The sequence below is a fragment of the Dermacentor silvarum genome, chromosome 2 (assembly GCF_013339745.2).
Source record: "Dermacentor silvarum isolate Dsil-2018 chromosome 2, BIME_Dsil_1.4, whole genome shotgun sequence".
NCBI classification, from domain to species: domain Eukaryota; kingdom Metazoa; phylum Arthropoda; class Arachnida; order Ixodida; family Ixodidae; genus Dermacentor; species Dermacentor silvarum.
The window spans coordinates 71,624,216-71,648,639 of NC_051155.1; the positions used below are offsets into that span (position 1 = coordinate 71,624,216).

General features: G+C 47.3%; 1 protein-coding gene across 1 annotated transcript in view; it reads right to left on the reverse strand.

Moving 5' to 3' along the window:
* Positions 1-24,424, reverse strand: part of LOC119441555 (probable ubiquitin carboxyl-terminal hydrolase FAF-X) — a 141,374-nt gene that overhangs the window by 61,285 nt on the left and 55,665 nt on the right. Inside the window, exon 3 of the mRNA XM_049662784.1 lies at positions 15,590-15,715. Within this exon, the coding sequence (XP_049518741.1) occupies positions 15,590-15,691 (102 nt within the window). The 5' untranslated portion in view covers positions 15,692-15,715. The remainder of the gene's footprint in view (positions 1-15,589; positions 15,716-24,424) is intronic.

Genomic DNA, 24,424 nt, shown 5'->3' on the forward strand with positions numbered 1-24,424 from the left:
AGTACAGTAGAATCTCGTTGACTTGTACTCCAAGGGGACCAGAAATTTATTAGAATAAAACAGTGCTCGAACTAAGGAGAGTCCCTTTAAATATCGTGCCAGATCAAGTGTTTGGCAAAGCGCACAACACCAATACCGTCACTGGGCTCGCATCGAGTCTCATCTTTCCACCATCAGCGTGCGACGACACGTGCCAGAAGAAGCCTAGCTTCTGGATAAAGTCCAAGTGCGATAAGATCGCGGCTTGCATGCTGTAGGTGCAAGAGATAACATGCGAAGGTGAGCCGAGAAAGACGATAGCTTGAGGCACGCAGTCCTCCAGCGTGCCGAATGTGGAGCACTAGGGGGCTCTTCTCCTTTTATTTATTTATTTATCACAGTACCCACAGCGCCATTTCTGGCATTACAGTGCCAGAAAGAAGGAAAAGGTGCACAAAGTACTACCGTGCACAGGCGGCGAAAAAAAAAATAACATTGAGATAGGAAAAACACAAAATTATTAAACGTAAAAATTTCACAGCAAGGAATAAAATGAGTCATTTGATGTTATGGACACTTAGGCAATTTGTTCCAGTCAGAAATTGTTTTGGGAAAGAAAGACATTTTGAAGAGGTCAGTCCGGCACCTGTATTCTTTAACTTTGAGCGAATGGTCTCTTCGGACGAACACATATATTGGGTTCGGTCAATTCCAGTTCTTGAATGAAATATGTTATGAAAAAATTTTAACCGAAGAACTTCCCTACGTTTTTGAAGTGGGTCCCAGCGCAAAGTGTTTTTCGCACTCGATATGCTGAAAAACCTACCATAGTCATTAAAAACGAATCGAACAGCCAAATTCGGAACTCTTTCTAGCTTTTGTATGTCAAGTAGAGATTTCGGGTCCCAGACTGCAAGCATACTCAAGTATGCTTCTAACATTTGATAATATAACAGTTCTTTGGTTTTTACAGGAAAATGTTTGGCGTTACAACGCAGGAAGCCCAAAACGCGGCAGGCTTTGGCAGTAACAAAATCGACATGTTTTTCGACATCACATCAGGTTTGTTCAAACACTAGTCCCTGGGAGCGAGAAATTTTGTTCGAAATAACCAATGCACCATTCTTAGCGTTCAAATTCACAGGAGCTTAACTATCTTCAAATAAATATGGCTTCGCTGGCACCAACAGAGCATTTCTACTTATTTGACGATTAGAATTAAGAAACTCTGAATTATCAGGATTTCAGAACCTTATGTGAAATCAATCAATAAATCAGGGGCCAAATTTAGGTGCTCTGCGTAAACCATGCAACTTATTATTAGGTCTTCAAACACTACAGACTGCAGTGGCACTGATGTCTACGCTATCCTCCACTCCACCCCTGCCATCCTATTTATCATCCTATGTAGAACAAGCGAGCCATGCATACCTTGCTAACTCTCCCGATTTCACTTGGGAGGCTCCCAAATTCCGACCAATCCTCCCCATTGTACGGAAACGACCATAAATCTCCCAAAATACTGCCCCAACCCCAGCGGTAAAAAACAAAAAAAGCAACTGCGTCATGCAGCACAGCTGGCATCATAATTCCCATTATGTACTAGTAGGTAGCTAGCCAAGTCGGATTGAAATCCAAGCCATCTGTGTGTAGACAGCGTAGGCCTAACTCTGTTCGCTTCAAATTGGGACATGCATTGAGGTGTGCGTGTCTGATATGCGTGGTATAAAAATTGAGCGGTTCCCTTAAATCACTTCCGTTGCTGTATCATCTCGTTATGTGGTGAAGCATATTAAGAGTAGAAAGGGTCCCCTGTCATGGGTTCCTTAATTACACACCATGCGCATGCACTGTCTCCAGCCAAAGTACGCGACAGTGTACTGGCAGCCATTCAGAGCCGTTGTCGTCAACATTGTGGCAATCTGAGCCCTTGTTGAGAATTGCGGCAAAAATAAAATAAAAAACACATTATATTCGTGTCTCGATGTAATGCAACGTTCTGAGGCCAGAAATCTAGAAAAAACAAATTACTTGTATTATATTTGTGCAAGTACAGTATACACGCGCCTATGCACCATTACCGGTTCCAGTCGCAGACCAAGACAACTAGAGAGCAATCTACTTATAATGATATCAAAAAGAACGAGAAATCCGATCATTATAAGCAATCACTGTTATATCTGGACTGCTCTAAAATAAAGCTGCCAAACATATCTTCGTAACTCCGAACCCAAATTTGCCACTTGCACTAAAAAATAGACGTAAAAACTTGGAGGACGCTTAAGCTTCGCCTTTAAGAGTGGAACGCGATAGCATTCAAATATCCGTGACTGCTTCTCACCCTTCCCGGAAACTACAGCTAATGTAACCGTAATGTTTACCGGGCAACGCTGGCGGTGAATGCTATGCACGAACGCGACCTTTCTGGTAGAAACGCGGCCTCTTGCATGGGCAAGAGGCCGCGGCCCAGAGGTAGTGCACAGCTAAGATAATAGATTATACCATTTTCAGGTTTGTGTTAGTGTTTCGCCCTTTAATTATGACATTTGTCTGTGGGATGTCATTCTCAAAATTCCGAGAAATGTCGAGAATGTAAGACAAGCACCTTTAGTGGTGGAATGGTGTGGCAATATAACCTGCATATACTACGTGTCCGATAGCACGGCGTGGCATATACCTAAATACACACGGAAATTTATCCTAACAATCACGCCGACACCAAATTTTCTGCGTCACAGGGCCCTTAACGCTCTCGCGTTAAAAATGTAGACTGAAAAATAAAACATTTATTTATACTTGTAAATGGCACGTCAAGCGTTAGGCATGCTGGAATGGTCAGAAATCTGCAGAAATCTACGAAATTTTGCGCCAGTTTCAGGTTTACAACCACGGTATGCATCGCGTACAGCTGCTGCGCAAACACTGGTGGCAATCCTTTAGCGTGCCCGAAATCAATGAGCGACTCCCACGCTTTACTGGTCCTAGCTGTGACTGCGATGATTATTAACTTAGAAAAGTGGGCTGCCATACCCGAGACAGGAGTACACATTCTTGAGGTAATTAATTATGGGGTTTAACGTGCCAAAACCATGATCTGATTATGAGGCACGCCGTAGTGGGGGACTCCGGAAATTTGGACCACCTGGGGTTCTTTAACATGCACCTAAATCTAAGTACACGGGTGTTTTTGCATGTACTTAGATTTAGGTAGACACTGAAGTTTTCATGCTACTGCACACACGAACGCTCAATGAAAGAGCATAAATATGCTCGCTATGCTCATGCTGGATAATCAGGCCATTTCTCAGTTGCAGTGATGCTACTGCGGACTTATGATTTGGAGCAATTTTTGGAGCATCAGACATTTCATTTTGGAGCACTTTGGAGCAGGCAATTTGGCATTTTGGAGCAGCTTGGAGCAGCTGATTTTTCACATCCTGAAGTATTTCGAAAAAGCGAGTTGCAATTTACATTCAATAACCTGAATAATTCTTATGTTCTCAGGAGAAGCTTCGTAAACATTTCCATCTATTGCAGATCTCGTGGAGAAAAAAATGCACTTGTGTGCATGCGACACACAAAGACACAAATTGATATTGTTTCGTATATTGCTAGTTTTCCCAGATGTCATCGGTAATATCTAGAAACAAAAATGATGGACACATTGGCGGCACGCAGTTATTATAACCACGTCATGCTGCGCTTCAAACAAGCTACTAGCTGCGTTTCCGGAGTAGATAACGTCCGCCGATGAATCGCCAATTAACCTTGAAGCCGCGAGCCTCGGCAGAAACCGCACTTTGCCGTCGAGCTGCCTTGCAAGGCAGACGCCACGTCGGCGCCGTGCGTGGCACTGCTAAAGTCACTGGAACCTGGAACTTGGAAAGTACCGCAACCGCCGGAGCGAGCGCAGGCAACACTGCGCAGGCAACACTGCGCGGAAAAGATGAGCAGCTCTTCCTAGAGTTTTCTAGGCTTGCTACAGTGAAGAACAGCACGATGGCTGCCGCAGTGGGCCCTGTGAAATCCACAAACAAAACCGCATTTCGTTTAGCTAGATACGATGTAAATTACAAGTACAGTAGCCGACCGATTTTTCGGACTCCAAAAATTCGGACTTATTGGATATTCCGGACTTCATAGATGTACCGGCAGGATTCCCATAGAGCCAATGCATTTTCGCGAGCGATTTTTCGGACAAATCTAGGTGCCAATGTTCGATTTTCCGGACTAAATCGCTCGCTCCGAGCCACGCTACCCGATCGCATCACTCCAATTGCTAGTAGATACAGCGTTCGACCGCTGGCGCCACGCTGCGCCGCTCGTGCGTACCGCGTTTCTAGATGGTTTCTTTCGCCGAGGGCGCTTTGAACGCAATCATATGGTTCACATGAATGCAAGCCTCGGAAGCATTGCTATATGTCCGAGTGGTTACTGCGCTCGCTTCAGGATCATACGCACGCGGGTTCGAATCCCGTCCTGGCTAGAATTTTTTTCTTAATATCACGCTTTTCCTTTTTTTCCCCTCTCTGTTTGCCAGCGCGGTCGTTTGAACCCCGGTGCCACGGCGGCAGCCGTGGTGCCGGGCGCCGACGCGATGCGGCGGTCCTTGGGGTGTTACGGAGCGCAGCGTAGCAACACCCCAAATAAAAAAATACTGCTCCAGTCAGGTAGACTGCTCCCTCCCTGATAGTGAGATTATATTTGGATCATCAAAACAGTGATGCGTTTATAATACCACCGATCCCAACAGCAGGCTAGTCACCACCGGCCCAGCGTTTTCTCCGTCAACGCCTCCTCCGTTCGAACGGCGGCGGCTAGAAACATGGTACGCGCGAGCGGCGCAGCGTGGCGCCAGCGGTCGAGCGCTGTATCTACTAGCAACTGGAAATACGCTACCCAATCTTGGAGGCCGCCATGTTGGATTTCTTGGCTTCCAGTGCCCCCCTGTATAGCCTTCAAGATTAGTACACGCACGCTATCCCCTCGTCTCCGAGGCCATGCCCGCTCTTCCTTGGCCGACAAAACGTTCTAAAAAGCTGCACTTGCTTTTCTTCTTTTTTTTTCGTTCGGTCCGTACGCTGTGTGCGGGTGAAAGCTTCCGAGGGTCAGCCAGCAACCGCAATTTATTCTCACACACGCGAGAGAAAAAGGCGGCCAGAGGCGCGTGCGGACTTCGTTCGCTCGCGGGGCACGGGGAGAAGGCGGCGGAGACGGTGGGGAGTTGCATTCAGCTCTTGCGGCTGCCGACGGAGCTGCCGCGCAGGTACCGTATCTTGAAAGCGATCTGCTATGTGGCCGAAGTGTGCGCCCGCGATCTGCGATGGGTACAAAGGGCGTGCGCCGAGTGCCACTTGCTTCGTATGCCCCGTTTTTTTTTCTTGTTTTTTTTCCGACGTTCGCGTTGAAGCGAGAGAATAGACAGCGCGAAGGTCAATATGCCTGCAGTCATCAAGCGAGATGTGTTCATGTAACCTGTGCGTGCGTGACACCGTGCTTATTTAGTTAGTAAGCGCATATTTACAACTTTATACGGCCGATAAAACTAACATCCTTACTTCGTATCACTGCCTATTAATTGGCTATCGTAATCGATGCTCCGCCTTTTGGGCGAAATTGCGACATTTTTCTTAAGCCTCATAATTTTTTTCTCGTGGGGGGGGGAGGGAGTTTTTCGGACTGCTCGATTTTTTCAGTCCCCGCGAAGTCCGGAAAATTGGTTGGCTACTGCACTCGGAAAGTGAAGCATTCAACTGTGCGCCACCTAAATGCCCGATGCTCGTGTGTCACACAAGATTTTTTTTTTCGGATGACTAGGTATCAAGCGCTGCCACAAAATCGTTTACACGCGTGGATATTATCACTTTCTAACGTGGCTACTGATTTAACCGCGCACGAAATGTTTCATACAGATCTATTTCTACGAAAATAAACGGTCCCTGACTGCCCTACAAGAAAAGGGATGCTAAAACAGAATTAACCAGGTCATGTTCGTGTTGTTTTATACAACACACGAGAAAATCTATATTTTAATTTTCAACATTGACAGGTCGATCGATTTTTATTGCAATGGTTTTCTCACTACACTTCATTATTTTTGACACAGCCGCCCGTATTCCGTCGCTCTTCGAGCCACATTTTGCTCGGTTCTGCATATTTCTGAACATCTCCTCGCTTTGTTTACTCAAGGCAAACCGCAGTCTTCAAAGCAAATGCGCGAAGAAGCTTTTCCATCACATTATAGCATTTAGGGAGTTCGATGAAATACCGCAAGGAGCTTCTCAGCTTTGCGATATCAACAAGTTCACCAAGTGGGAGTGAACTTGTCGGTCTTTTTCCGGTGAAGCCAGAGATAGCACGGCGCTTGCTGTCGCTCTTTCCGCTTAACTGGTATCGCGAAAAGCGCTTTCCTGGACTCCCGGCGGTTGCTGCAGCCGAACGTGCAGCACCCGGGCATTTCCTTTCGTTTTGTTTTAAGTCTACGAAAGTTACATATACACTAAATTATACAAAATGCAAAATCTGACCTCGTTGATGACTCGTACGCGCGGCGTGTGCGAGCGATGTCTGTCTGCTTATCTCCTCCGGCGCGGCTTAGATCCGCCATCTATAGTGGAAAGTGATCACCTGACGGCAACTGACCAATCGGCGGCGCGGCGGCTAAGAGAAAAGGGCTGCGGTACTTTCCAAGTTCCAGTGACCTTAATTGGGACCTACGCGCTAGAGCTTTCTCGTCTCCTGTTTGCAGCTAAGGTTGCAACTAAGGCTCGCCCTATCGTCACGTTGAACGTTTTAATTCCCCGGTGGTGCAATTGGCGATAGACGCCGTCAAATCCGAGACTGTTTGGCGCAGTTAGGCGCAATTTTCGTCGATTGTATCAGGATGGCGCAGTAAATCCCAATTGGCGCACTTTGGCGCAGTTGGCGCAGGAGTGGAATCATTGCAGTTGCATGGTCAACAAAACAAAGTAATGCGCGAAAAAGTAATTATTTGCTGAGGAACCGCATAGTGCACCAGTTTTGAGGCCGCTGCTTCTTTTGTAAATAGAAGCTTTGAAATGTCGGCTGAAGCGCAGATAAACATTCTCAGTATCAGAAAAATTGCAATAAATCAGCTATCACCTAAAGTTAAGTATGCCACGCTGGCGAAGCACTTGCACAACACGCGCGCCTGTGCTGTAAGCATGCATCCCTCTAGACTTGGGAGGGGTAACTCGAGCACCCCCTTGGCGGCGACCGCTGGAACGACAAGTGGCGCAGGCAGCTCCATAGAGCGCCGCACATGCTACTAGTGGCCAGTTTGAACACCTGATCAAGATGGTGAGTTGTGATTGGCTCCAAGGACCACAAGCGAAGAAACAATGAAAAACATCCGCCATTTTGTCTTGGTCTCTAAAGTGTGACCTAGGATACGCCTGCAGGTCCAACAAAGTTTCGTTCTGTGCATCTAACGGGCGGAAATGCACAAGATGCAAGAAACTTCTGAAAGTGATTTCATCGTCACAGTATACCCAGCAGCTCGCCACTGATGCCGTAACGCCGACAAACGTCAACGCCTTGACTGCTCTGCCGAACCAGACATCTCCCCATGCCAGCTCCGGTTGTCCAAGAATCAGCTGTCGTAACTGAAGAAGTGGATCAAATAAGAACGCGCTCGACAAGATTGCATCTATGCCATCCACGGAGTGAAACATTTGGCGTTTCGATGAAGCTCCGATTGCCGATAATGCGACAGCCACGGTCGCAGAGCCCCCTGCTCCGTACCTTTTCCTCGAACTTGCAGCAGTCAACAGTCTTCTCAGCGTTCTCTCGTGCAATATGAGCAGTGGTTCTGTGAAGCTAGAATAGAGCGATCAGTATTATCAAGTTGCGACAAAACTGACTGGTTTGCGAGAACTGCGATGAAGTAACGTCGGGATGGAGCTTGTGGAGAATGGAAGGCCCCAGAATGTGTATTGGCAATATAGGTTGACCCCTTAAGTTCAGGTGAAAAAAAGAGGAAAGAAAAAAAAGACGACCAAGAATCGCCGAAACGCATTTACCGCTCACTCACATTCGTCGGAAGTAGCAGCACTGTCCTTGGAAGATGACCGTTTGTCGCTGGCCGCCTCCCACAGTCTTCGGAGCCATCGAGTGAGGTGATGATGCAGCACTTCTTGAACGCATTTTGCACCATGGCGTCTGGCAAAAAACACCAGGCCGGGAGCACCAAGCCACCGACAAGGGAGTTCTCTGCAGGCACCCCGGGGTCTTCAGGCAGGCAGAGAGAAGATCCTTTGCTCCTCTAACGTGACGCACCCATGAGCTTCTCTTGAGAGCCTAGCTTCTCATGCAAGCTCCACGGCTTGGCCACCGGCAGAGAGCGTGCATCAAGTTCCCACACAAAGTCCGCGAGTGTGTTCTCAAGCTGCGGATGAACCGCACCACACCCACGAAATGACGTTTTGCATGGGTTGCACTTTCCTTTCTGCGCTCTCCAATACCGCATGCTTTTTCCGAAATGCCAAACTTCCGAAACGTATGCCGCTTTGACATACATGCACACCACACAGACGACTCACGTTCAGCTAAAGACCATTACATAAGATGACGGGGTGACTTTAGCTTGCTTTTTTCATGAAAACATCTCAACTGATATTCCAGTTTATATGATAATCCTTTTCAGGTACTCATAGTGGACAGAAAAAAAAGTGTAAAATGATAGCACAGAGACAAGATGCAGTCGGATTATTCACCTGGCGCCTACTGTTTCAAGCTCTCTTGCAATATATCAGTTGTGAATGGTTTTTGGCTTTTTTCTCAACACCACTATTTTGATGATGATGCCGTATTGGAAATGCAATATCACTGCTCCTACTTATGCTGTCACTGTAATTCTTTTTTTGCCAGCAAGGTGTAGAGAGCAAACATTTTTATAAATGTTTCTTTTTTTTAGTAGTTAGATGTATTTCTGTCTCTTAGATTTGCAATGTTGCCATTTGATATAAAATTGGGTGAGAACACTATCCTTGCTAATTTGCGCTCTTTGTTCTACATCATTTTCGTATGTAAATTTTTATTACGCTATATATAGTTCAGTAAATAGCTTTCATCCAAGCAAGTTATGCAAGAAACAAATTTTTTTTTTAATTCTGGAAAGTTATTCACTATGAATACTTAAAATGTATGCTTAAAATTAGCACACCGAAATAAATAAACTCGGTAAAGTATCTGACAGATAATTTTGACGAATTGACAGATAATTTGAACTGCTCCATTGGCCCCGCAAAGTCCTATGTAAGTGCCGTAAATTCAAACTGCGAAAAAATTGCAGCAAAACGCATCTCACGATGTCTGTGGACAGTAATGTGTTTGGCATTGAATAGATATAACGACCCAATGTACTGCCACCATGGAAACGAATTACGTATGAGGTGCGCACTGCATCCTTTTCCGTGCTTCCCTAAGAGAACCACCTAGCGTCGCCACTGCCAAGTGCGAAATGCATGGCTGCCATGCAAACAATGCCTCTCTCGCACTTCTTTCTGGACATGCTGCATCTTCTATTGGCACTGCCGAGAAGTTTGCCTCCAAGAGCACCAGTGCCGGCGAACCCTCACTTGACGCACACTCAGTGACCCTGAGCATTCATGACAAGCGTTCATTGCAAAGCGACACACACCAGTGCACTTGTGGCACAGCCTGCTAATGAACTCCTGTGACGTGGGTTCACTCAGCAATTTGAGATGATGACGATTTATTGGCATCCGCTTTGAAACGACGCGGTGACAAATAGTCACCTAGCCTGCTTCAGTTACTTAGGTATGCTATGCAGTGAAAAAGTGAAAGCTCGTTACTACGAACGCCACATTAACAAACTTTTCACAAATCCCCTGCTGACGGCTTACAGTTTCATTGTAAAAATATTTCAGTACTACAGTACTACGAACTTCAAAATACCGAACTTTTCAATATAACGATCGTTATTCAGTTTCCATGTCATATTAACAACGCCTCAGTACTACGAACTAATATTCCAAAATCTGGAATCCTTAGATTTCAGTGTATCCTTTACAGTAGCCGGAACAGTAGGCTAGCAGACGACAAGGCACAAAAAGCGGACGTTGCGGCAAAACCCAAGATGGCGCCGGAGAAAAAAAAGTGCCGACAGGCCCCCCTCATAGTGCGGAGGCAACGCCACATCAGGTTTTGCGAGTGCATGCTCTGCCCAAACAAGTGTCGCCTAGCAACGGCGGCACGTCTGTTCCTTCTTTCACCCTTCTGCGCGCACCTCTTCTTTCCTTCGTGCTTCTTTCTGCAGCTGTACCAGCTACGTGTGCGGAGAAATGTAACCTCGTGGATGCCCCACAGTCGCACTTTCCGGACAGTGTCGTTTACACGCACTTGCACTTTGAAATAGTTGAGGTGTCCACTTCGAGCGAGAAAGTTGCGATGTCCATAGCAAGGAATGTAAAAAACAAACAAACAAACAAAACATTACGCTTTAAAAGCAACATGGAGCTTCTTCATTGTCGGTGGCTTTCTCGGCATCAGCGTCTCTTTTGAATGTGCCACTCTAAATACGGCGGTGCATGGCAGCAGAACCTATGAAGGCCAAGAGCTAACAGCAACTTTTTTGTGGATAGCTCATACGGTGTCAACTGATAAACTGATGGGTTGATGGGCAAAATGATTAATTTTGGGGCTTTCACTATAACGACCTTTCCGAATAACAAATAATTTGCCGCAGTCCCTTGAAGTTCGTTCTATCAAGATTTCCCATGCATTTCGTTCTAGCATTTTTGTATACATCTCCTTGACCTTTTTTCTCTTGTTCAAAACTTTTTTTATCTACCTTGTACTGCTACCTAGTATGCCTGTAAGTCATCTGGTCATATGGATCTCTTCCCTGCTTCTTTTCCCACCAATACTCCGAACGTCTCTTCCTTATCTCGACTGCTGACCGGTTGACGGTTCCGTCCGCTTAAAATCGAAGCGCTTCTGGAAGGTGTACGTTACCTATGGTTCTCACGGGGTGAATCCCTTCACATTCTATTAGGATGTGCTGAGTGGTCTCTGGATTTTTGCTGCAGCATACACATCCCTCATCTAGTTCCGAATATTTGCTCCAGTATGTTTTTGTCCTTAGGCAACTGGCTCAAGCCTCAAATAACAAGGCAATGCCCTTTGCGTTATTATACAGATTTTCCCTTCTAATTCTTGTAAACATCCATGGTCTTTTTTGTTTCCATTCTCTGCCTCCAAGTCACTGTCTCTGTTTCTCAGTTTCTTTCTGATGACTCCTGGTTGTCTATTTACACTCTCAATTACCCTGTACTTGGTTGCCAACTTTCCCGACTTCTTCCTCCATTCTGTGTCCACAATTTTCAGGTACAGATACTTGCACACTTTAGCCGCTCACTTATTTTCATCCATGTTTTCATCCAGAAGTGCCGAGTAAACTAATTTTGCTCGGCACTTCTCTGACTTGAAAAGAGGCCCAACCCATGTCACCCTGCACTGCCTCATTTGTGGTTTTACTGTGGGCTCGCAAAGCCAACCAGCCTACCAATCCTTGATTAACTTCTAACCCCGACAAGATATACAATTTTAAGCATAAATGTCATTTGCAAAGGTTAGCCCTGGCACCATTACTCCTTTCCAGACTCCACCTCATATTTGTTGCGTTTCATCATTGCAGCATTCCACTTGCCCTTTATTTTCAGATTACCTTGCTGGGTGCTCGAGTAAGTCTTTGCTTCATTTATGTACAGACTGCTTTCCAGCTGTCTTTGTAGACTCGCACATTACCAGTGGCACATACCCAGCCAAGTTAGCATCTGACAGGGGTGAAACTGATAGTTTGTCTTGGAGCAACTAAAATACCATTTCAGAAGAGATCGAAGGGGCATATCAGGCTTTATTTTGCATTAGAGGAGCATGCATCATATCTTAAAATGTTCAACCTGATAACATTGTTACGAAAAGAGGCTCAATCGCCTTGCACCATTTGATGCACATAAGGAACACTGGTGTGCTAGGCACTGGACAGATCTTAATGAAATTTGTTGCATTTGTGAAAGAAAGTTAAATTCCAGTTACTGTTGGAAGCGGAATTTTGGCTTTATGCCTGAATTTTTTCAAAGGAATTTTCAAAAAAATTGGGAAGGTCGAAAAAAGAAATACCATAAAATTCCGAGCAAGCGCCCCCCCTGGAGCAAGTCGAAATTACCGGCAAAGTTAGGGGGGGCGCCATCCCGGAACGGCACCAAAATTCAAGATGGCCACGACAAAATTTTCCCGCAAAAAAAAAGCGCAGTGGGAATAGCATTAAAATTTTATTCAACATGAACTTTATTAAGCCAAAGATTTGTTAGTGGTGTTTATCACTCTCAAAACCACCGTTACTCAAAACCACCGAGAGAACTACAAAAAGAGCGCATCGACGCTGCACCGGCGCGTTGCCGCGACCGGCGACACGAACATTGGTTATTGGTTATGCAGCTTCTATTCCAGGCAAAATTATATCCGCTATAGAGTAAAGTGACGCATAATGTTCACTTTATTAAAAACCATATGTCCACGGTGAAACGTTTAGCGCTAATGAGAGTTCCGATACAAGTGAAGCTCAGCTGCAGTGCATGGCTACCGACAGCGGACAGCGAACCGCGGCTCGGCCATGCTCGCATCGCAGCTAGTGGCGCCGCAAATATCAGCATGTTTACTTCATCGTGTGAAATTATTGCGAGGAGAGGGTAAAGCGGCAACGACGGTAACAAAACATTGCTGCTTGGGAGCGTCAGCGGTTCGTGCTGAAGCGTCGTCTGCTACAGATTCGAAGTGAACTGAAAAAGGCCTAGCGACGATATCGGTGGCGAGTGATTAGCAGCGGTGAAGCTGCCGGCGATGCCAGAGCGTAGCCGCGACCACTCCTCTCTCGCCGAATGGTCATGTCGCTGTGCCGCAGGGAACTCCTTTGTGCCGTGCGAGAGGCAGATCTCGCCGTCGGCCGGCGGTCCGTGAACTACAGACCGCCAGCCGCAGTTCGCCCCGATGCACTCGTGTGCCCACTCGGGCGCCCGGGTACGACCATGATTTGATGAAATGGCTCATTGGGGCGCCCCGATGCGCACCAGTGCAATTTGCCAAATTTGCTATTATGTTCGTGGACTGGATGTGGCAGGCCAGTGTTGGTGCGGAGCGGGAGGGGGGGGGGGGGGGGGGGGGGGGGCGTGCTTTCCCGGTACGGCGCGGAAATTTGAAATTAGCAGTGAAGTTAGGGGGGGCTCTTGCACGGGTGGGGGCGCTTGCTCGGAATTTTACGGTAAATAGAAGCACGACGTTTACAAATTTGTAGCTCTGCACCATGACAGATATCGCAGTTCTGTAAGCTGCATCCGTTAGAACATCCAAAGCGGAAAAATTTTATTTATCAATTTATATCTTACGTGAACTTGTACATTGTTTACAAGGGTTTCGCAAAAGTCACACACATAACGGTACAATGCAGAGCAGTGTACATATTAAACATAAATTATGTCTGCTTTAGATGTACTATGAGATTCAATTTACGGAATTGTGATATCGTTTTTCATGGCCAATTTACAAAGTTGTAAGCTATACAGTTTCGTTTTCTTAAAAGTTGCGATGTTCAACAATTTTTATAAAAAGATCTATGGCCTAAATCAAAAATCTGCTTCCACCAGTCACTAGATTTGAACTTTATCTTTTGTATGCAACAAATCTCATCAAATTTTTTGCAGTGGTTGCCGAAAAAAACTATTTCTCCTTTCCCATGTATTTAGATAGGAGTCCACGAGCTAAAGCTTCCTCTGAAACCCTAGAATGCCGTAACTCTTACACGTGCGCTCTACAAACTGAGCCGCAACACCTGTTTATACCACTTCACAATCGTGACAAAGGCAAGTAATGAAAACGTGCGAGCACGGAGAAAAGGCTAAAGGCCTACCGCTCGCTTCCGACCACTTCCGACGCCGCACAGCTGACTACACGCTAGCTGGTGCGCTCAAAACGACCCTTACACTTTGGCAATTGTATGCTTAGTTGCCCATTATACGAAATACCAAGAGAATAGTATTAATTTTTGGCCACTTCTCGGTCCTTGATCTTCCCGGCACACAATGATAGTGGCCGCCAACTTCACCAACCACCGCATTAGGGTAACCGCTTCTGAAAAAAAAAATGCTTAAGCCTTGCACTCGGCCGCGCAACGCTTGAAACAGCGAAGCTGGGCGACCATAGCCCAGCATTTTCTGGAAGTGTGTGCAAACTTTTCTTCTTATTACTCGTGATGATGATAATTTCTTTCCGCGTGTCTCGGACTTACGAACGTCACTACGCATTGGATAGCGCAGCTTGCAACACTGACAGCGCGTTCCAATGCCGACACCATGTTCCAGAAGACCCGCTCCGTGAATGCGGCTCTCTCTCTCGCTCACTCGCTCTCATAGCGCGCAAAACCTCTTCACCTCGCAGAGCACGAGCGTACGAATGTGCCAGCTGTGGACGAAGACGACGACGGTCGAACGCAATCATATGGTTCGCATAAATGCATGTTCTGCAAGTGTAGCTGTATAGCCTAGTGGTTACGACGCTCGGTTTGGGACCGGGGCGGGGGTACACTGGTTCGAATCCCACCTCAGCAAGAAAGCTTATTTTATTTTCTTTCTTGGTAGTTTCTTGATACGCACCACAAATTACGGCTGGGTTAAACAGCTTTTCTCTTGAAAATTGCTACAGCCAAATTGTAGCCAGAATTGGAACTAGTCAGCAAAAGACGAGCTTGCCTAGTACTGAAACCGAAACTAGCCAAAGTGGCCGGCCTTATTTGTAGCAAAATTTCCTGTATGGCGCAGTGCAGCGCAGGGCTTTAGTTTTGGTGCAATTGGCGGGCGATGGAGCAGTATGGCGCAGGAAAGTTCAAATGAAGCAGGATGGTGCACATGGAGCAGGAATTCCACCATAATAGTACGCAGGAGCCCTCGGTGCTCTCCACGATTGGGTGCGCAGGAGTACGGCGTGTGTCAAGCCAGCATCCTTCTTGGCTCACCCTCGCACGTATCCCTTGCACCCACAGAAAACGGCGCAAGAGGCACAATCTTATTGCACTTGCAATTTGTACAAAACCTAAGCTTCTTCAGGCACATGTCGCGCGCTCATGCAAGAAAGATAAGACTTTTTCAATGCGAGCTCCTTGACGGTTTTCGCTTTGCACGCTGTACCACACCATCGATTGGGCACTATACTAGGGGCTCCCCTTAGTTGGAACACCGTTTTATTCAAGTAAATTTCCACTCCCTTTGGGGTTTGATTTAACGAGATGCCACTGTACTTGTGCATTGCACGATTGTGCCGCATGTTTTTTAGTTGCTTTCTGTGCATTGTCCTTTCTGCACACACACTACCACAGTGCCACTGTCTAAAATGCCTGCCTTGGTGCACAAACTTGTAGCAACCTCAAAATTGAATTCCTTTACACAGTTAAAACAGTCTGTGCGCAACGAGCAGCCAAGGCAGAGGATAAAGTCGAATTTGCTGAACAATTTCGCAAGCCCATTATAGTATTTTATTTTCCCAAATGGGAACGGAGTGAAGTTCGACACCCGGACACAGACCCCACACTCACCTCCTCATGATTGCTGGCAGGGGGCGGCTCCTGGTCACCCCCACCACTGCCCTGCTGCTGCTGCTGGGGGTTCCCTCGGGCAGTCATGGCTGGGGGGGGTCCATCCAGCCTCTGCATAGGGGCCAATTATGCTACACGCCTGTTCAATCACATTTCACCACTTGACGCATATTCAGGTGCCCTGCAACCATCTGCACAGTATTTGCTTCATTTGTATGATACATGCAACTAACATTTTGCCCAAATACTCTAGAGGATACTGAATTGCAGCGCTCCCGTGGACACATCCTCCAACTACTCCAAATGAAGCAGCCAACTGTGTTGCTGTTTATCTGTCTTGCTTGTGATGCACTGCTGCAAGGTGTTGACTTTGGTGCCTGAGCATTGTCCAGCCGTCTTGCAGGCTAGCTGCGGCAGAAAACAGCCGAACGAGGGCAGTATAAGCAAAGCTCTTGTGCATCGGTGTCGCATCAAATCACTTGCAGATGCTCGTATCCTCACGAGCGCTGGTGCTCTGCCCAGCATGCACCAGTGTTCGGCAGATTAGACCTGGCACGTAATAATAATTATAGTAACAGTGTCTATTTAATGTTGCAAGAAAGGACCAGGCAAAAAGCTGTGCATACATCTCGAGGGGCTTTGGCCTCCTCGTAAGCTTATTGGGCCACAACAGCGAACAAATGCTGACATGTCCCCATCTTTAGGGGCCTGTTAATGCACACGGGCCTACCCTGTCACTCGTCAGCACACACTTTGCTAAGTTTTCTCAAATGATATGCTTGCCGCATCACAAAAAGGTGATAAATACCTGCTCCTACAATGACTTAACAAGGACTGGAAGCAACAGTGTTGGCATTGTGCTTCGATTTAAGCGGGAACCTGCTTGGCTGTGCACCGCTGCTCACAGCTTCATGCACTATCGGAGCTGGAAGCAGGCTCCAATGTTTTGCAGCAGGACTGGAAGCAGCAAATGGGCCGTTTTGGAGCAGCAAATACGATATTTTGGAGCAGCATCGAAGCAACAAATTTGTTGTTTTGTAGTGAGTTTTGGAGCGGGTCGCCATCCTAAGAACATTTAAATTAGCAAACTTTTGCTTTCAACAACATTATGTTCCAAGGTGAAATTTCTGTGGAAGATTCTGTGCTCTCTTTGCCAAGCAACTTAAAAGAATTTTGATCGATCTGCAACTGTAGGAAACTGTAACGGTAATACAAGTTCTAGTAACAACACAATAGCAATAAAAATTTATGTATGTGCATAAGAGGCATGAAATATATAGCAAAAACAAATACTTGAGCATAAAGAAACAACTACAAAGCAGCTCTAAAAGTAGCACACGTAAATCACACGGGATGTAAAGCTAGTTTGTACCTTATCAACAAATAACTGAAAAAAATGTCACAGTTTCGCCCTAAGGGCGAAGCAATGAATGCGATAGCAACACAGCAATGTCATACGAAGTAAGGTGAGTGGCTTTGGTAGCAATATGAATTGTAGTAAACATGAGCTGATTAAGTAAGCAGGTGTGCTGCGGCGTAAGTAGACCGACATGAAGAGAGACTCGATGACCACGAGGAGGCGTGTGTGAAACGGTGGTGTTGATGAGAAGCGCTTCCCGAGGGCAGCGCGTGCGAAGGGACACGCCTGTAGCGCTGCACTGCCGACCCGGGCAGCATTGCATGTGTAGCGTGCGTTGTAAAATGTGGCCCGACTATTACTAACTGATTGAACAAGCGTGGTGTGAGCGCGCACAAACAAACATGAATAGATCACACTGAATGACTGCAGACAACGACTGTCAAAACGCTGGCACAAGCGCATATTGCCACGGGTCTTCAAAAGGGGCTGACCATGAGCTGTTGGAAGGTTCGATCACGCCATCTTCAAGCATCTCTTGTACTTGCGTACGAATCGCCGCGCGTTCCTTTGCCGACACGCGGTAAGGCTGCTGGTGTATTGGGCGTGCGTCGTCGCATGTGATGATCCTGTGCCTTGTAACCGAAGTCTGGCGTACCTTAGACGAGCTTGCGAAGCATGCCCTGAATTCAAGCAAGAGCTCGTGCAGTGCTGCCTGTTTGTCGTTAGATAACTCGGGATTAATGTCGACGGTGCCCAGTGACTTGTCAGCCAGCCTCACTGGTTCAGGGGCAAAACATTCAGCTACGTGTTCCACTTCTTCGGCAAACGCTATCGAAGTATCGCGGAAGAGGTGTCGATGCTCATTACTAAAGTTGGTGACTAGCAACTTATATCGGCCATCACGAAGCTGTAGCACACTCCTGGCCGCACAAACACCTTGTGTCAGTAGATGCGCTAAGTTACTTTCTGCGACCACTCCACCTTCGCGCATTCCACCGCACATCACTTCGACTAGAACACTGGCTCGTGGAGGAAGCGTAACACTTTCGGTGGAAACACGTAGCGCGTCATCACGTCGTTTGTCGTCGTTTGCGTCGATTGCTTGGTCGGCTGAGAAGGTGACTACACCGCCCCGTAAGTCAATAACAGCGCCGTATTCCTGCAGGAAGTCAACTCCGACAATGACGTCGCGGGAGCATTCGCGTAGGACAAGGCAACTCGCCAAGAATGTCGATCCTCGAATCCGAACTCTTGTCGTGCAGGTTCCCAGTGGAGTAACGACGTGACCGCCAGCCGTACGAATCTGCGAGCCATGCCAAGGTGTAATTACTTTCTTCAGAAACGTCGCCATCTTCCCGCTTAATATAGAATAGTCGCTCCGGTATCCACTAAAGCGCTAACCGCGTAACCGTCGATCACCACCGGTATGTCGAGCGAAAGCCGGTCATTCCGTTCAGTTGATGGCGTACCGGTACCCTTGTTTACTCGCGTCGATCGGAGGTCTTCAGCGCGTCGACTGCCAGCGGCCTCGCCCCCAAAGGTCGCTGTAGTTAGTTTTCCCGACGGGGACTTGGCGACCGTCCGCTCGAATACCGCTGGGGCGATGGTGAAAATCGCCTTGGCGACGGCGAGCGTGACTGCCGCCCGGTAGGCGGTGGCATGCGTTGCTGAGCCAGATAATCCTCAATGTCCCGAGGTCGTTGGCCCAGTCGGGGTGGCGGCGAATAGGCAGAAAAGCCCCGCAACCCGAGGCGTCGGTATGGGCACTGGCGGTACAAATGATCTGCCTCACCACAGTGGAAACACAGAGTACGGCGATCCGGAGTGCGCCAAACCTCTGACTTCCGAGGGGGCATGCGTCGATCATCGGCGTAATGCACTGGTCGCTCTTGCGGAAGCACACCCGGAGAAGCGGCATGGGGAAACGGTGGAGGCGTGCGTCGTTCCTCGATGTATGGCACCGGTTGGGCTGGTGGGAGTGCAACCGGATGAGCGGCTTGAACAAACAGCGGCGGGGACGAAGCAGGCTGTCGCAAGACTTCTGCGTAGGTCGCACGGTGGTGTACAGAAGGTGCAGGCGCGGTGTTAGAAAAAGGAACGGTGGACCGGAGCGCTTGGTGCACTTCATCTCTTATTACACTCGCAATGGAGCTTACCGTGGCTTGTGGGGTGCCGTAAACCTTCAGTATCTCTTCGCGCACAACGGTGCGGATGAGGTCTCGAAGGTTGTCATTGTGGCTTCCGATGGCCGTGGACATGTCCGTAGTCGCGTTCACTTGCCGCTCGTAAAAGTTAGGGCGCTGCTGAAGCGTCTTCTCCATACTGACCGTCTCGGATAGAAATTCGGCGACAGTCTGCGGAGGATTGCGCACCAGACCAGCGAAGAGCTGCTCCTTCACCCCTCGCATCAGGTGACGCAACTTCTTGTCCTCGGTCATTCCAGGGTCTGCTCGTCTGAAGAGGCGCGTCATATCTTCAACGAACGCGGTAACGCTTTCGTTGGGAAGCTGGACGCGGACCTGAATTGCTCGTTCGGCTCGTTCACGGCGATCAGGACTGGCGTAAGTGTCCAGTAGATGACGGCGGAACTCGCGCCACGACGTCAGTTGCTCCTCACGGTTTTGAAGCCATGTACGCGCGCCGTCCTCGAGGCAAAAGTAGACATTCCTACGTTTAGTCGCGTCGTCCCATTCGTTGTATTCGGCGACGCGCTCGAAGTCGGTCATCCAGTCTTCGACGTCTTCGAAGATGTCGCCATGGAACGACTTCGGCGCCAGCGGATTCTGAAGTGTATACCGGTTCGTCATTGCACGTTCCATACCGGTTGAGGTAGTCTGAAGCACTACGGTGTCTTCAGGGGGCAGTCCCCGGATCCTGCGGCTGGTCCGATGGACGGGAGTATGGACTAACACAGGGCTGGTGCTTCTGCTCCCAGGAGGAGTTTGTGGCATGAGCGATAAATACCCCGCACCTCCACCACTTTGCCACGGGTCTTCAAAAGGGGCTGACGACGTTTATTGGGAGCGGCTGGGGCTCTGGCGAAAACGGCAGCGAGAGGCGGCTATCGAGCGGGGCGGTTAGCACGCGCACTTCTTTCTTTTTGCGTCTCTGCGCTTGCCCTATGCCCACTACTACAGGTGACAATATATACGCCGCAGCAGCGGGCGAAGGTACGTGCGGTCTATCGCTTCAACGGAAATTGAGCGGCGAATGCACGGCGCATAAAGGTCAGAGCCGTGTGGAGATAAGAGACGGTGCGGACGAGCGACGAGCGCGGTTGTTGGCAGCGTAAAACTTTCAGGAATCGGCATTATGCAACGCGCCGTGCTTTCCAAGCATCGAAGCCAATCGCATGGATTACAAATGCGGAGTCGGTGCGCGGCTGCTGACAGCTGCAAATTTTATTGCGATAGCAATTATATGGGCACTCCCAGCGGATTTCTGCCGCCGCCGTCCCCGTGAGGTTCTGATAAAGTCCAAAGGCGATAACATCGTCGCCGCGCGCCGTGTGCGATATACGGTATGTGTATATGTGGTGCGTGCGCCGTATGCAGTATGTGTGGTATACGGTATTTGTATATACAGTATGTGCGGTATATGGTATGTACCATATGCGGTATGCGAAAGGCCGTGGGGGGATCGGAGGGAGGGAGAGGGGCGACGATGTGCTGGCGGCCCAATCTCGCATGCGAACAAGGAAAGGGGGAAGGCTGCGCAGGAGGGAGGGGGTGCGGCTTCTACTCTGCCAGTAACTGCGTACTAGTACTTTGCACGGCGGCGGGCGGTCACGCGCACCGTATCTTGAAAGCGATCTGCACACGGCTCCTACCTTTGTATGCGCTGTGCTTTCGCTGCTCAGTTTCCATTTAGGCGATTGACCGCACGAACCTTTGCTCGCTGTTGCTGCCGCGCTTCCTCACGCCAGCATTTTTACAGAGGTTGTCTGCGGTCATCGAGTGTGATCTATTCATGTTTGCTTGTGCGCGCTGACACCATGCTTGTTAATTCAGTTAATAAGTGAATGTGTCCAAGTTTATACAGCCGATAAAACTACTATCCTTACTCCGTATAGCTCTCTACTAATTTGCTATCGCAATTGATGCTTCGCCTTTCGGGTGAAACTGCGACTTTTTCAATGAAAAACACAGCACCGACGGCAAGAACCTTAATAGCGAACATCGAAGCAGCAAGGCCTAGCGTTGCCGAGGTGGTGGCTACGGCTGCTAGCGGATCTGCGTGCGAGAGCACCGGTTCGAGGCGGCGAGATCATCAAAATGACGGTGGTGGTGGCTTTCATTAATGTCGTTTTGGACCTCCGATCACGGCACAAAGTCCGGAAATAGGACGGAAAAGGGTTCCTGGGTCTGAAATTTGAGACATTCTAATACATTGACTCTATGGGGAACACGGTGGTGCCGCGAAGCTGTCTAAATTATCGGGCATGTCGGGTCTGGAGGCACCGCTTGGATCTCCGACGGACATCCATATGTCAAAAACTGGCAGGCCAGTGGATGTCCACCGGACTTTCATTGCCCAATGGGATATGCATACTTTAGTTCTCCATGCTGACTTCAGATATTTCTTGTGGAACACCAGTGATTTCACGAGTTCAATATAATTAATTAAATACTGCATACTATTTTTTCGGGCCTGTATTGTGAGAAAATGGGAAAATAAAAATTTCATTTTAGTGCGTGGGTCAAGAATGAAATAATGCATGTTCTTAAAAAGTGATCAATATCACTTTTTACAATGTGGGAACAATGCAGCAAGAAATAGAGCAAAATTAAATATTGAAGCCAGCAAAATTAAATTTTGAAGCCAGAACATTAACAGCTGCTTGTATTATACCACATATCATACATGCAGCTTTCTACTGCAAGAAATTTTTATTTTACCTGATCTGGGTGCTTAGAAATAGTCATGAATTTGAGCGTGGATTTACGACAACGAAGAGCAAGACAACAAACAAGCGAAGTTGTCCTCGAGACAAGTGGAAACAGACTGCAACAAGAAGGAAGGCGTGAACCAGGTGGCAGGGTGACTTGGCCTTGGGCTAATGCGGACGTGTCTCCAGCCACGCTCTGGATGGAGACGGCAACACAAGGCCTGGCCCGGAGGGGAGACCCACCCCCAGAGTGTGGCGACAGCGCTTGTGTGCAGGTTGCCGCTGCTATGCCGGCCCTGTCCCATGCCCCATTTGAGGCCAGCCCAGGCTTAACCACGTTGCACGGACATACGCTGCGCGGGCGAGTAGCCTCGACACCACTACAAGTAAGCCAAGACGTAAACGGTCAGGACTTAACTTCTGAGTAAGACTGTATATATTGTATGGTTTGAGTGTTCCAACGCATGTGCATTGTTTGTTTAGCGTTTTGTTTCGTGTTTTTTTTTCAATTATAAATGTTCATCTTACACGTACGACTTGCCCCTGTCTACCTCTAGTAGGCCGGAATTCGTAATACCTAGATATCAACGCTGGCAGACTACAAGGAATATAAAAAATTATTTCCATGAAAATTACAAACAAACTCACGATGTGTCGTGTAATGCAAAGCAGGACGAAGGACACAGAGAAAGGAGGACAAGCACTGTTGCTTCCATGTCCTGCTTTGCGCTACACCAAACAGCCTCATGGAAAACCAACTAGCCCAAACCCTTCAAGATAGGAGGGGCACGGGATTATGGTTATTACTTGACCAAAATATTGATCCGTAAAGCGAGATATGTTACCAAATAGTGGAAAAAGAGTTGTAGATACTAAAAATATCAGTTATAAAAATTATACTTTACGATTTTTCACGTACAAGGACCACACTGCCCCTTAGTAAAGCAAAATGTATAAGAGTAAAAATGAGTATAAGAGTACAGCGTCCAAGAGTAGAAACCTTATACATTCTTTGGCTTCATTGCCTGCTGGCTTCACACAATCTCATTTACAAAAATCGGGCCCCTCCCTTTCTCGTTTCAACCACTACTCTTTTTCAGTCATGAGTCAGGTCTCTCCCGACGCGCGAAAATGATGGTTCTGGTCAGATGTCGAGAAGCACCCAACACACACGTGGTTATTTTTCAAAAGTGCTTGTTGTGGCACCTCTCAAAAATGTTTTCTACTAATATTCATAAGGATGAAAAATCTGGCAAGTTGGTGCAGCTTCATGGTTGCAACAGCGTGACCGGACACGGACAGAGTAAACAGGAAGAGACACTATGAGACGCTGGCTTTCAAATAATAAAGTTCATTTCGAGGAAATATCAAGCATGTAAAGCATAGCAATCACATGATCATTCACTATATAGACCATCACTGTTGATTACAGGTCTAGTCATTCTAAACTGATTAGGCACGGCATTGCTACATACGCCCTTAGAGCTGCGCTAACCAAGAGTTGTCCTCGCCTTGTGCTGCAGTGTGTGACCAAGGTCCTTCAATACTTTTCATCGGGTCATGAAACTTCCCTGAAAGTTTCGTACAGGGACAGAAGATGGCACCAGAACGCCAAATGGTCGGGCTGCACGATCATGCAAATCTATCGCGACGAAAGGCGCCTCCTCTTCCACATTCATTTCACCATGTTTGTAGAGTGAACATGTAATGGGAACTTTTGGCAGAATAATTTATTGTGCAATGCATTGGTGTTTAAATTATACACGGCACCGTTTTATGATTCAAGTCGCACCCCTCCGCCCTAGTAGCCTTCCTTGCAAACTGTTTCCTCCGGCTGTCTCTATTAGCACTTTGTCTAGTTAGTCAATCGGACAAGTCAGTTATATTTGGTTAGCTAGTTCAGTGTGTTTGTTATTAGCTGATCAGTTAGTAAGGTATTGTAGGTATTAGGTATTATAGTTAGGTAGGTTATTAGTGAATAATTGTGGTATTTCAGTTAGATAACTTGGTGAATCGTTGGTTCGCTTTGTTAGTTTATTTAATTATTTTTGTTAGTTACCTTATTTATTTAGTTAGTTTAGTTGGTGTATTACTTAGTTATTGTCATGTAATTTATTGGTTGAGTTGGTTTTGTTACTGTAGTTTGTTACGTTACTTATTGTTGAACTAAGTTGTTACATTATTAAGTTAGGTTGGTTAGTTATTAGTTTGATAAATAGTTTATAATTACCTATTTGTCTGGTTAGTTAATCAGTTGGTTAGCTTTGCTAGTTTGAAATGCGGGTTTTTTACGCACAATTACATAAAAGTGCAACGTGAACTTGCTCTGTAGTCGGTTTCTAATGATGGAGCAATCCAAGTGTACAATGTGAATTATGAATTAAACCGCTGTTGCGAACGCAGTTGAACCTGGAAATGAAACAAGGCGTTGTAGTTGTTTTGAAAGTGTTCGCGTTTAAGTTTCTGAACACTGCATAAAAACAGCGCGCCCATTTGCACGTTGTGTTGACAATACTCACACGCCGATACAGGCAGTCGACCTTAGCACGCGTACACAGAGTCTGCTTCAGTC